This window comes from Natator depressus, chromosome 2, assembly GCF_965152275.1.
Source record: "Natator depressus isolate rNatDep1 chromosome 2, rNatDep2.hap1, whole genome shotgun sequence".
NCBI lineage: Eukaryota > Metazoa > Chordata > Testudines > Cheloniidae > Natator > Natator depressus.
The window spans coordinates 220,171,534-220,184,797 of record NC_134235.1 but is presented as its reverse complement, the minus strand read 5'-3'; the positions used below and the strand labels follow the sequence as shown (position 1 = coordinate 220,184,797).

The following is a 13,264-nucleotide window of genomic DNA, read 5'->3' as shown; positions in this document are numbered from 1 at the left end:
TGCAGTGCATATATTGACAACTGTCTTGTGCAGGAATGCTAGTTGATTTCTCCCCCCTCAGATGCTGTCCGAATTCCTAAATGGAAAGATCAGCTCCAGTGTGTTAGCGGTTATGCCAATTGATACTTTTTCTTTCAGTCCTGACTGTAATTTCAGAAGTTACATTGTGGGTATGGAGCAGAGAATCAAAATACCACCTTATTTGATAAAGGTGGTGTACTGGTCAGAGCCAAAAGAAATGCGAAGGGAAAAAACCGGGGGGAGGGGGATTTCAAAAAGAGAGTGTTTTCAAATGTTTCCTCTGCAAAAGTTAATAAATGTTTACTAAGAATTTATATGGAGAATTCAGTTGTCATCTGGAGAGTTATTGTGGTAAATTCAGAGACTGTTAAATCATTAAAGTGAGAAACTGATTTTAATCCTGCTATAAGTGCAAACCTTAACACATCTTCACTATGAATCTGCTTCTGACATCTCTAATAATCGACCACGCATATGTACACACGTGCATGTTGCCATGTTTCATCATATCTTTTTTTTGTACTGAACAATATTCTGCAATCTGTTCTACAGCTATTTTAAGAATTATTTCTATAAATAATCCTGGACCAAAATCCTGCTTGTTTTACTCACATGAAACATTGATTCCAAAGATGTTCTATGTAAATAGTGTGAGCAGGATTTGTGATGTTTTTGTTATATGATTTCCCCCATCCCTGGATGTTACCTATAGGGCATTGATGGTATTATGGAGTCTTATAGATTAAGAGATGACCTATTGTGTATGCTAGAAGGAGATGTAAATGAATAAATTAACCATGTACAAGAGAAATGAGAAGGAAACTAGATACAATTTAGTTCTTATCAATAATCTTATGAGTCAAGTATAGAGGTGCTTAATAAGAATGGAGCCTGGAGGTAAAGCCATCATGATATAACTGAGAAAATACATGTCCTACTTCCATTTGCTCTGTCCAGAGAAAACAGTGACACTGAAGTGGAAGAATATTAATGTAGTCATGGGGATAGTAATACAGTTTTTCCACTTTGCCTTTTTCAGCACACTGATTTATGTCAGTACATGGACAAACATCCTGGAGGACTTCATCCAGATAATGTGAAGGTAAGAGTTAAAAGGACACTTTCAAGCAGAATATAGTAACAGTAAACTTGTGTTGAAGGTACGGTGAAATATTTCATTGAAGCTTTTCTCCTTGGTAGATAAAATTAACTTGGCCACAAATTTTTCTCTATTGATGTTGCATTTTTTCCTCTTTTTAAATGAAAATACAATTGTAATTTAAACACTCCCACAGCAGAACAATGGGAACAGTGTAAATAGATGGTGAGCCAAAATTAACATATAAATATTGTTTTAATGTGACAGAACACACTTTGCTTACTTTGAAGATAAGAAAATAGTGCCGCTCCTCCACCCCCCACCAAAAAAACCCCTTGAATGAAATATTTTGAACTGTCAGGGACAAAGCTTCAGCTAGTATAAATCAGTACAGATTCATCGACTAATCAATGCTATGTTGATTTATAGCAGCTGAATATTTTGTCCATAGTGCTTTTTAAAGATAAATTCAGTATAAAAACTTTCAACTCTCTCATTTTTATCAAGTAGTTTTAAGACCTAACTTGATTTTATTTTGTTTGTTTGTAGAAAGTCAGATATTAAGTATCATACAGTATGCATCCAAAGATGGATATTTGTATTATTTGGGCTTAATGAAGGGGGGGAGTGGGGGAAAGAGTGATCTTCTGACATTTCAATTCATTCACCTTCTAGGAAGTCAGCCAAATTATTTTAGCATAAAACAGAAGCCAGTCAGACATGCAAAGTATGTCTTATTTGTACAGACCACTCAGGTACTATTTGTTGAACTTGTTTTGTGCTTTGACACTGTTCCCATTGTTTTGCTGCTGTGGAAGTGTTTAAATCCCTACTTGCTATGCTGAGAATTTTACTCCAGTATTTGACTTTTTAAAATGGGGGGTGGGGAGGAATAGAAGGAGGAGGGAAATAAAAGAGGTCATGAAAAAAAGTAAAGATTTTCCCATCGAAAATTCAAAAGGTGTTTTTAAAGAAGTAAAATAAGATTTTTTTAAAAAAGGAAAGAATCTGATTATTTAAATGTGATCACCTGTATAGTAGTGTAATGGTAATTTGATTAATTGTCCCTTGCTTCCACTAAAATTACCATCAACAGTACATAATTGTAGATAAATGTATGTGTGTATCATAATAGCTTTTTAAAGGATGAAATCTTCCTTTATTGTGCTTCTGGTATTTTTATACAACAAATATAAAGTGATTGTCATTGAAACTATGCTCTGTGCATGCTATGACAATACGCATGTTTTAAACATTGTTGTGATACATGGTTGTGGTCCAAATAAGTTGCCTGTGTGTACAGAGAAAAAGTATGTAGCAACCATGTTAAGGATTTATGTTTAATTTAGACAAGCTACTACCAGCCAACTATCAGGTACCATTTTTTGTTGGTGCTGCTGGCTCTATCACACTTGCTGCATAAGTGAGGGGTGGGGGAGGAGGGCCTACTTCGCATCCCAAAGACCATTAAGGGTTTTAGGGGTGTAGAGATCCTGCCTGGTGGCCTTATGAAGACACCAGAGAGGAGAGTGGTCCTCCAAAGAACTGGGGTGTGAGGCTCAAACTTTTCCTGTCACACCCCCCTTAACAGTAACAGAATCTGTCCACAACACACACCCCCCACACACATTACTGTACAGCTGAGACTTCCTCAGCAGTGGAGTTTGGGTTGAAGGCAGAGCTGGGGGACAGAAGTGGGAATGGGGGAGGAGCTGGGGCTAGAGGTGGAGCTGGTCTGGGGGTGGACAGGGAGTGAGGGTGGAGCTGGACCTGGAGGCGAAGCAGGACTGGGGGCTGAATGGGGTTGGAGGTGGAGCTGGCCTGGGGGTGTAGTGGGGTTGGAAGCCCCAGCCTCACCATATGCCCCCCTGAATGTTCCTCTGTGCCCCTCTAGTGGGGTGTGCTTCGCACTTTGAGAACCACTGCTCTCAGTAAACGTGGGAGGGTTTGTGTGTAGCATAGGGCTGCCACCATCCATAGTTTTAGGTACTTTGGGTAAGTATCCAGATTCTGAAATGTTTGAGGTTCCCACATCACCAGGTCTGTATGTAATTTTTGTTAAGGTGGTTAATATTTCTTTGAAAAATGCTTTTGTATTTACTTTCCCTGTGTGGAACCTGGCTTACATTATGCTCTCTAATGGGGTTGGCAGATAATGGGATGTATGATTTAGTACGGATATACCACTTCTGGAGGTGGAACCAAAGGTCATACATTCTTTTGTCACCGCCTGCCATTGTGTATGTCTGTGTATCTCTCCTTTCTGTTTTCTCTCCAGAATTGACAAAGCATTGGTTGTCGCAGTTCTTTGGCAAATTTCAAATGTGTGGCATTTTGGAATCTTGACATTTTGAGCTAGAAGTGGATTTCACAAATTACTCTGTGAAAATATTTTGGACCCTTGAAATTTCAGGCAATTTTGACGACTCATAAAATAATATGAAACACGTTGGTAGTAAATGTTGAGTAAAATTTGGCATCCCCCCCCCCCCCCAGTCCTGCAATCTGTTAGAGAAACATTCTTCAGCTAGAAAATAAGACAAAGCATTCCCTCCTAGAACAATAGTTACCATTTAATGCATCTCTTACAAGTAGTGGGGCTGCAGTAACTTCATTCACTGCAGATTCTCTCTCCCTGCTACTCTCTCAATACTAATTCTGTGAGTGTGTTCTTGAGATATCTCAAAGTCTTTATTCAACAATGAATTAAATACTCCTGCTTACTTCGCGAAGTGTTACGGATTCTTTAACTTTCAGCTGGACAACCATCTGACATAAGCTGAAAAGACTTCCAAAGTCCTTTGAAGTCATGAGAGAGAATCCCCTTGACATCAATGGGCGTTGGATTAGGCCATTAATGTCTCATATGAAGGACAGAGGAAATATTTGGTTTATTTGATTTCAAAGAATAGTCTCTCCATTTTTTTCTGCATATCTTTCCTGTATATATCCTTATGCCCACAATGGTAAATGGGTTAAATAAAAGAAATAAGGGGAAATGTTTCAGTATCTTTCCCCTACAATGTTTTTTAAACCCATTTTCCTAATGGTCAAAATATTACAGGCTTCAGCAGCAAAGGCAGTCAATGTCTTTGATATATGGAAATGATATATGGAATTTTAGAATCAGTCTTTCTTTTTATTTATTAAGGGAAATAACAGAGCAAACAAACCGCCATGCTTGAGACCCAGCTTTGCCTCATTTGTTTCCCAGGGGGATTACACACTGCCTAGATCTCTAAAACAGACACATCTAGTAGCTGAAAAATGTAGCTGAAAGCACATTTATAGATATACTCTTTTTCTTAGTATGCCGCCCAAACTCCCTTATGTCTAACTCTCTAGCCTTTCTCTCTTAAATTCCTTATCTTGGGTTCTTGTGAAGAAACTGAAGAAAATCTGAGCCCAGTGTCCTGCCTGAGTAGTTGAGCTGGGCAAAAGGGAGATGTGCAGGGGGAAGAGAGAAAGAAACAGGCATGTCCACACATGCATACATAGACACGTGTGTGTGTGTGTGTGTGTGTGTGTTTAATATCCCAAGGCTTCAGAGGGTTGCACTGTGCAATCAGAGGTCTAAGGATGAAAGTCATTGCATTTATAACTCGTGTGTGTGAGGGGGACATGAGAATTCACAAAGCCCCATCTGTCTCTCTTCATGCCAGTGCACAGGGTGTGCATGGCCTTTCTGTGCTTTGCATGTCTGCTCCAATTCCCCTACTCCAGTTGTATTGCAAGGAGACCCTATACAATAGCTGAGGCAGCATCAGAATTAGCCCATTCATATATCTCCTAGTTGAGCTTCCAACTTGTAGACATGTTTCAAGGCTGCTCAGCTGTTTCTCCAGTTTTGCTGCATACTTTGGCTGGGCTGGGAGAGAAAGCAGTGTCATCCCTTTAAGCCCTCATGCTAGTGCTTCTCTTGCAGTAGAACTTCAAAGGAAAACTGCTGGTTACCCTGTGTCAGGGATCAGGGCATGGATGGTCGTGCCTCATGGTTGGAGGAGGGGTTGGTAGCCTGGAATAGCTCCCCAGGGTCCAGATGCTGGAGCCAAGGGTCAGAACTAAGGTCAGAGGTCAGGAATCGGAGCCGCAGGTCAGAACTGGATTACCTGGAGTGAGGCAAGGCAGGGGCATGCCTGGGAACAAGCAGGCGCAGGGATTATTGCAGCCGTGGGCAAATGCTTTGAATAGCCAGCATCCCGCTGCTGGTCTTAAGACAGGTCTGTGTTGATCCCCTCAGCCAGTTGAGCAATTTGGCCAATCAGGAGAACTCAGGTGTGGCCCAGCTGTGCTCCTAAGACTGCCTTCAGGTAAGCCAGCAGGTAAGTAGTCTAACTGCAGGCCCTAACTCCTGATACCCTGCCAGCCTACTCACAGCATTCAGCAATGCTGAAGAAGCAGCTGGGCGGCTTTGAAATGTGTTCTTGAGTAGGGAGTTAAACTAGGAGCTGCATTTAGACTCTTTAGTTCAAGGTCTTGATGTAAGAACTCAAGTTTAGGAAGCGTGTTAGGGGAAAGGAGAGCAGGAGGAAAATGAAAAGCTGGTGGGGAGGAGGGGCAGTTTAAAACTGGCCACCTTTCTCTCCTAGCTGACCTCCTGATTCCAGCAGCCTCTCACAGGACACATTTTAAATTCTCTTTTCCATTTAAAAAGAAAACCCATAAGACTAATTTTTTTGTGTATTTAATATTCCCAATTTAGTTTTTCTAGCAAGAGGGAGATAAAAATGGACAGAAAAACTATGCTCACTGAAAGTAAGAGAGGAGGTTGTGCAAGCAAAACGGACACCTGAAAGAAGAAAAAGGTTAACACTTGATTTTACAAGAAATCTAGTCAGAATTGCCTGAAGTAGGTGTTTATATTCCTTCCTTCTACTGTCAAGTTCTTTACATGGTGGAAGGAAATACTGCATAAATCCTTCCCCAGATCAGTTTTTAAAATATAATTTCAAATTAAGCAACGATGCTCTAGCAGCACTAAGCCATGCTAGACTGTCTGGGCTACACTCTGATAGTAAACTATAGATGCTTTCCCAAGGTGGCTGAAGACATTCAACTTTCAGCTTTGTTCTTGAAGAGTGTACCCATAGCCTACATTCCAGTGTAATTAGCAATAAATCACTATAAATATGTAAATATACATATTTTTTTTTCTGCAGAATACTATACAATATATTTCCTGTGAAACAACATTTATACTAAATGGAATGACTTCTGGTATCAGTCACTGCATTGAGTATGTGGAAACAAAGGCATCCTTAATTAATGTTTTGGTGTCCATGGGACATCCCAGCCTAATTATGAATCATCTTTATTCCTTATTTGCCAGCTGAAGACAATGCAGTTGCCTAGGGTTTTATCTTAGGAACAAAATTGCAAGTGGAATAAAATCAACACACGTACTAGTGTCGTCTTGGGTATTGCCTTTGTCATATTGCCTTTCCTCGTGGTTCCATTAATACTATTTACTGTCATTTAAACACATTTAAAATAGTGGTAATGTTTTGCTTACTCCTTGTATGCAAGCATAAAGAGGAAGATCTCAAAATAATCTACATTGTAAAAATCTTTGGTCATCATATTTAAACAAAGACAAAAAGGATTGCTTCCCAAACTATTAGATTGAGGCAGTACGTGCATGTGTGTGTGTGCGTGTGTGTGTAAATATTTCAAAATCTTTTTCTCCCTCTCTCTGTCTTTTTCTCTCCTGGGCCCAAATCTCAAAATTGACACATGCATTTTAGACCCTTTGAGGTGCAGGGTTGCTTGGATGTTGAATTTTAGTTTGGGATGGATATATTATTTCATATTCTAGTGACACACCCCATTTCCCTGATTAGTGTAAATGTGAGTGTCAACGTACCAAATGCGTTTAGATGCCTTGTAGTGGCCTGATGAGCTAGGAGCCAAATGTTGAACCCCAGATACTCCAAACACTAGGCCCTATAGACTCTTCACCTGGTGGGTTCTCAGTAAATACTCATGTTCACATTTGGTAACAAATAAGCCTCTACCAAAACTGTCAATAAAGAAAATATAAGTATGAGAGATACAAACTCTTACCTAGATGTATGGCTGGTGGGAGGAAAGGTAATTATTAACTGAGACTCTAGGGAGCAGTTTAATAGGAATGGGCAAGCTCAGGGTTTCTTCAACCTGGTAACAAAGACGCTCTTTCAAGTCCACTGGCGAGAGATAAGTTTTAAACCCTTGGCCTCACATATCTGGGCTTGGCTTTGCTTTTGATATGTGGATGTTGCCTGGTAATTAGAGGTGATTGTGATTATTTTTCCCTGTGAGAAATGTTGGCAAACTTTTTTTTTCTTTCATCAAACGTTTGTCCTCTAAAAATGTGCGTTATTGTCAAAAACAAAAAATACAGTTTGATTTTTTTTTAATGAACATATACTTTTTTTTGATGAAAATTTCAGTTCAATCAAACAGGCATTTTCTATTGCAAAACATAGAATCATAGAATATCAGGGTTGGAAGGGAACTCAGGAGGTCATCTAGTCCAACCTCCTGCTCAAAGCAGGACCAATCCCCAATCAGATCATCCCAGCCAGGGCTTTGTCAAGCCTGACCTTAAAAACTTCTAAGGAAGGAGATTCTACCACCTCCCTAGGTAACGCATTCCAGTGTTTCACCACCCTCCTAGTGAAAAAGTTTTTCCTAATATCCAACCTAAACCTCCCCCACTGCAACTTGAGACCATTACTCCTTGTTCTGTCCTCTTCTACCACTGAGAATAGTCTAGAACCATCCTCTCTGGAACCACCTCTCAGGTAGTTGAAAGCAGCTATCAAATCCCCCCTCATTCTTCTCTTCTGCAGACTAAACAATCCCAGTTCCCTCAGCCTTTCCTCATAAGTCATGTGTTCCAGACCCCTAATCATTTTTGTTGCCCTCCGCTGGACGTTTTCCAATTTTTCCACATCCTTCTTGTAGTGTGGGGCCCAAAACTGGACACAGTACTCCAGATGAGGCCTCACCAATGTTGAATAGAGGGGAACGATCACGTCCCTCGATCTGCTCGCTATGCCCCTACTTATACATCCCAAAATGCCATTGGCCTTCTTGGCAACAAGGGCACACTGCTGACTCATATCCAGCTTCTCATCCACTGTAACCCCTATGTCCTTTTCCGCAGAACTGCTGCCTAGCCATTCGGTCCCTAGTCTGTAGCTGTGCATTGGGTTCTTCCATCCTAAGTGCAGGACCCTGCACTTATCCTTATTGAACCTCATCAGATTTCTTTTGGCCCAATCCTCCAATTTGTCTAGGTCTCTCTGTATCCTATCCCTGCCCTCCAGCGTATCTACCACTCCTCCCAGTTTAGTATCATCCGCAAATTTGCTGAGAGTGCAATCCACACCATCCTCCAGATCATTTATGAAGATATTGAACAAAACCGGCCCCAGGACCGACCCCTGGGGCACTCCACTTGACACCGGCTGCCAACTAGACATGTTTCAACCACCTCCACTGGTATTCCAGGTGGGGTCCATTCATGTCATCTCCCTCCTGTCTCAGTCCAAATGTGATCAACATCTTCACTTTCTGCGTTCTTGTGTGTGTGGTGAAAGTCAAGTTGTACTCATTCACCTGTTTGCTGAAGCTTTTTCTACAGCCCCACCCTTTCCCTTCCCTGTGGCCCACCCTTTCCCTTCACTGTGGTGGAGACTTGTTCCCCCTGCTGAAGAAATCTGTAAAGCAGAAGTTCTAACTCCTCAGTAAGTGATCCGCCACCCCTAGTTTTTGCTTTTTAAGAACATCCCACATTAAGGGCTTCTTGCAGTATCTTGAGAATTGTCTGTCCTAGGCCTCTCTTGGAGCAATTCTGACTTTCTATCCCTTGTCAGACTTTCTCCTTGTTTTCTCTCAGCTGCAGCTGGCCCAGCTTCCTGGGACTTATGGTCAGATCTCTTTTCCCCAGTTGTTGCTGCCTGTGGAAGTTGTTTGCACTTCCTAGTCCCCAGTTCTAACTATATATCATTGCTTCCAGTAGCGTAAACTCAGATGGCCACAGCAGCCACTCCCCATATGACTTTTGCTGCTGCCTCCCTGCTTATCTACTTTCCTTCCCTTTTGCTCTCTGGCCATCTCCTGGTCATTCCATCTAGTTTTTTGGACATTCTTTTGTCCTCAGGTCTCCTGAGTGCTAGCAGCAGCCACCTGTAAAATTGTTCCAATTTTGCAAATTCATAACCTAGTAGGGTTGCCACCCGTCCGGGTTTTATCTGGACAATTCAGTTTTCGGCTTCTGTGTCCAGGTGCCGTTTAGGGTTGCCAGGTGTCTGGTTTTCGATCAGAAAGTCCAGTCGAAAGTGGGACATGGCAATCCTAATGGCATCCGAACCAAAAGTCCGGTTACCACGAGGTGGGGAGAGTTGCCAGGTCATTAACTTGTGCCAGCCCCTGCTCAGCCAGGGCCGCCTCCTACCTGCAGGTAGGTTCCTTGAGACGATTCACTGAGTGACGGGAGAAGAGGAGCATGTGACGATGGTAAGGCCTTGAGGGAAGAGGCAGAGAAGGGATGTGGGTCTTGGTGATCCAATTACCAACAATTAGAAACCCTGTAACCTAGTTCATTTTGAAGAATTTTTTTCTTTCTCTATTACACCCAGCTCTAATGGAAATGTATGGCACCTTTAAAATTGTTCTCTTAGCTTTTCTACTCTCAATCAGTACCTAAATATACTTGTTTTTACTCCAGAGCATCACATTTCCAAATATATCTTCATTTGGTCTGTAAGTAAAATGACCTTCCTGTCTTGATATGTTGATTATTTTGTGGTTGAGCCCATTTCCCATAAATCCTAGAGCAGGGGTAGGTGAACTACGGCCTGGGGGCCGCATCCGGCCCTCCAGATGTTTAAATCTGGCCCTTGAGCTCCCGCCGGGGAGTGGGGTCCGGGGCTTGCCCCACTCCAGCCAGGGAATGGGGTTGGGGGCTTGCCATGTTCCACACAGCTCCTGGAAGCAGCAGCAGCATGTCCCCCCTCCAGCTCCTATGCATAGAGGCAGCTGGGGGCTCCGCATGCTGCCCCTGCCCCAAGTGCTGCCCCTGTCCAACACTGCCCCTGCAGCTCCCATTGGCTGGGAACCATGGCCAATGGGAGCTGCACAGGTGGCACCTGCGGATGGGCAGTGCGCAGAGCTGCCTGGCCACACCTCCGTGTAGGAACCAGAAGGGGGACATGCCACTGCTTCTGGGAGCTGCTTGAGGTAAGCACCGCCTGGAGCCTGCACCCCTGACCCACTCCTGTGCCCCAACCTCCTGCCCCAGCCCTGATCCCCCTCCCGCTCTCTGAACCCCTCGGTCCCGGCCCGGAGCACCCTCCTGCATCCCCAGCCCCACCTCAGAGCCCACACCCTCAGCCAGAGCCCTCACTCCCTCCCGCACCCCAACCCTAATTTCATGAGCATTCATGCCCTGACATACGATTTCCGTACCTAGATGTGGTCCACGGGCCAAAAAGTTTGCCCACCCCTGTCCTAGAGCGGATAGAACAGGTGGAATTTGAGATCATAGTAATTATGCCTGGATTACTTTTGCATCCCTGTCTAAAGCGGAAAATAATATGGAAGCTAATTGTCCTTAGATTATTTGAGTTGATATTGTGTTGAAGTAGGCTGAGGCTACAGAAAAACTACTGGTTTCAGAGTAACAGCCATGTTAGTCTGTATTCGCAAAAAGAAAAGGAGTACTTGTGGCACCTTAGAGACTAACCAATTTATTTGAGCATGAGCTTTCGTGAGCTTTCGTGAGCTACAGCCGACCCCTTTTCCCAAAAAACACACACACACAAACTCACTCTCCTGCTGGTAATAGCTTATCCAAAGTGACCACTCTCCCTACAATGCGCATGGTAATCAAGGTGGGCCATTTCCAGCACAAATCCAGGTTTTCTCACCCCACCCCCCAAACACACACACAAACTCACTCTCCTGCTGGCAATAGCTCATCCAAACTGACCACTCTCCCCACAATGTGCATGACAATCAAGGTGGGCCATATCCAGCATAAATCCAAGTTTAACCAGAACGTCTGGGGTGGGGGGGGGTAGGAAAAAACAAGGGGAAATAGGTCAGTTTGGATGAGCTATTGCCAGCAGGAGAGTGAGTTTGTGTGTGTGTTTGGGGGGGGGGGTGTGAGAACCTGGATTTGTGCTGGAAATGGCCCACCTTTATTATCATGCACATTGTAGGGAGAGTGGTCACTTTGGATGAGCTATTACCAGCAGGAGAGTGAGTTTGTGTGTGTGTGTTTTTTGGGAAAAGGGGGGGGGTGAGAAAACCTGTATTTGTACTGGAAATGGCCCACCTTGATTTTCATGCACGTTGTAAGTAGAGTGGTCACTTTGGATAGGCTATTACCAGCAGGAGAGTGAGTTTGTGTGTGTGGTTTTTGGAGGGGGGTGAGGGGGTGAGAGAACCTGGATTTGTGCAGGAAATGGCCCACCTTGATTATCATACACATTGTGAAGAGAGTGGTCACTTTGGATGGGCTATTACCAGCAGGAGAGTGAGTTGGGGGGGGAGGGCGGAGGGTGAGAAAACCTGTATTTGTGCTGGAAATGGCCCAACTTGATGATCACTTTAGATAAGCTATTACCAGCAGGAGAGTGGGGTGGGAGGAGGTATTGTTTCATGGACTCTGTGTGTATATAATGTCTTCTGCAGTTTCCACAGTATGCATCCGATGAAGTGAGCTGTAGCTCACGAAAGCTCATGCTCAAATAAATTGGTTAGTCTCTAAGGTGCCACAAGTACTCCTTTTCTTTTTGAGAAAAACTACTGAGATTTGTTTTTAACATTACAGGTAATTTTTGGCTCTTGTGTATTTGTGTTCATAAGGCAACTTAGACTGGACAAAGATTGTTGTAATATAGGTTAAGTAAACATTTTCTTCTAACATGGTATCTTAACTGGTGGGATACAACCCTAAAGTGAGTTACCCAGGAGTTGCCAGAGGGTAACATAAAATCAACCTGCTTCCCATCCAAAAAATATCCAGCATGACAAAACAGGCAGGCTGATAGGACCTCGTTTGATTGAAAAGGGATGGAAGGAGCAGTTCACTCCCTCCACCATCTAATACTACTGCTCTGACTTCCTCCTTCTCCTGTGCAGCTTTTCTCTCCAGCATTTTGGACAAATGCAGAGCATCAGTGCCCCAGTGCAGAGCTTTAGGTGCAGGGAGAATCAATCTTCCCCCAGATACTGCATCTAATATCTGAAACTAGCCCGGTTTACATTCCTGTCTGTCATCACCATATTATATGAGCACCACAAATTTATTTTATTTTCACAACATTCCTGGGGGGACTGAAGCACGGGGAGAGGGCAATTGAGTCTGTGGCAAAGTGGAGAATTGAATCAAGGTCTCCTGTTTCCCAGGCCAGCAACCTAAACTGTGCAAAAGATTGCAGGATTCAGGTTGCAGCAAGAAAACTGCATCTGGTTTTATTTTAAAAAAAAAACAAAAAAACAAAAAAACAAAAATAAGTGAACTGGAATGTGAGGGAGGGCTTTGAAGTAATAGGTATTCGTGAAACATGGAGGAATGACAAAACTCTGTGGGATACTGTAATACTTGGGTGTGTAGAACAGATTAGATTATAGAGATAGTTGGTGAGAAATATAACTGAAAGATTGCATAGAATCTAATGAGCTAAAAATTTGAGTGGAGAGGACCGTGCAGTGGAATCTGTACGAGTACAAATCCCAAATAATAAAATTATGACTATATTAAAAGTAAGCTTATACTACTGGCCTCCAAAAAAGGAAGTACAGAATAATGCTGAGAATGTTGTAATATGCATACAATAAATGGTGTGTGCTCTTATTAAAAAAAAAAATCTCATCTTCACGCTGTCGGTTAATTGTCACTTGCAGAATTCATTTATTGCCTCCCATACTCCTCCATCATGAACATTATCCCTTAACTAATGGTTATGGTTTTTAAAATAATATCTGTTCTTGACAAATGGATAATTTCAGGAGCTAATGACCAATCTGGAAATTAACAACCCGAGTCAAAGCCTTAGGGTATTTGACTTATAAATATTTATATTTGCAAAAGGAATAACTGAACTGATTTCTCCTTTAGAATAATCTGGAGCACAAAACATAGGGAAA

General features: G+C 42.7%; 1 protein-coding gene across 7 annotated transcripts in view; it reads left to right on the top strand.

The window, feature by feature from the left end:
* Positions 1-13,264, top strand: part of CDK14 (cyclin dependent kinase 14) — a 497,609-nt gene that overhangs the window by 253,157 nt on the left and 231,188 nt on the right. For all 7 annotated transcript variants that reach the window (XM_074945950.1, XM_074945956.1, XM_074945953.1 and 4 more), the window contains one exon: positions 1,061-1,123. In XM_074945950.1, the coding sequence (XP_074802051.1) occupies positions 1,061-1,123 (63 nt within the window). The remainder of the gene's footprint in view (positions 1-1,060; positions 1,124-13,264) is intronic.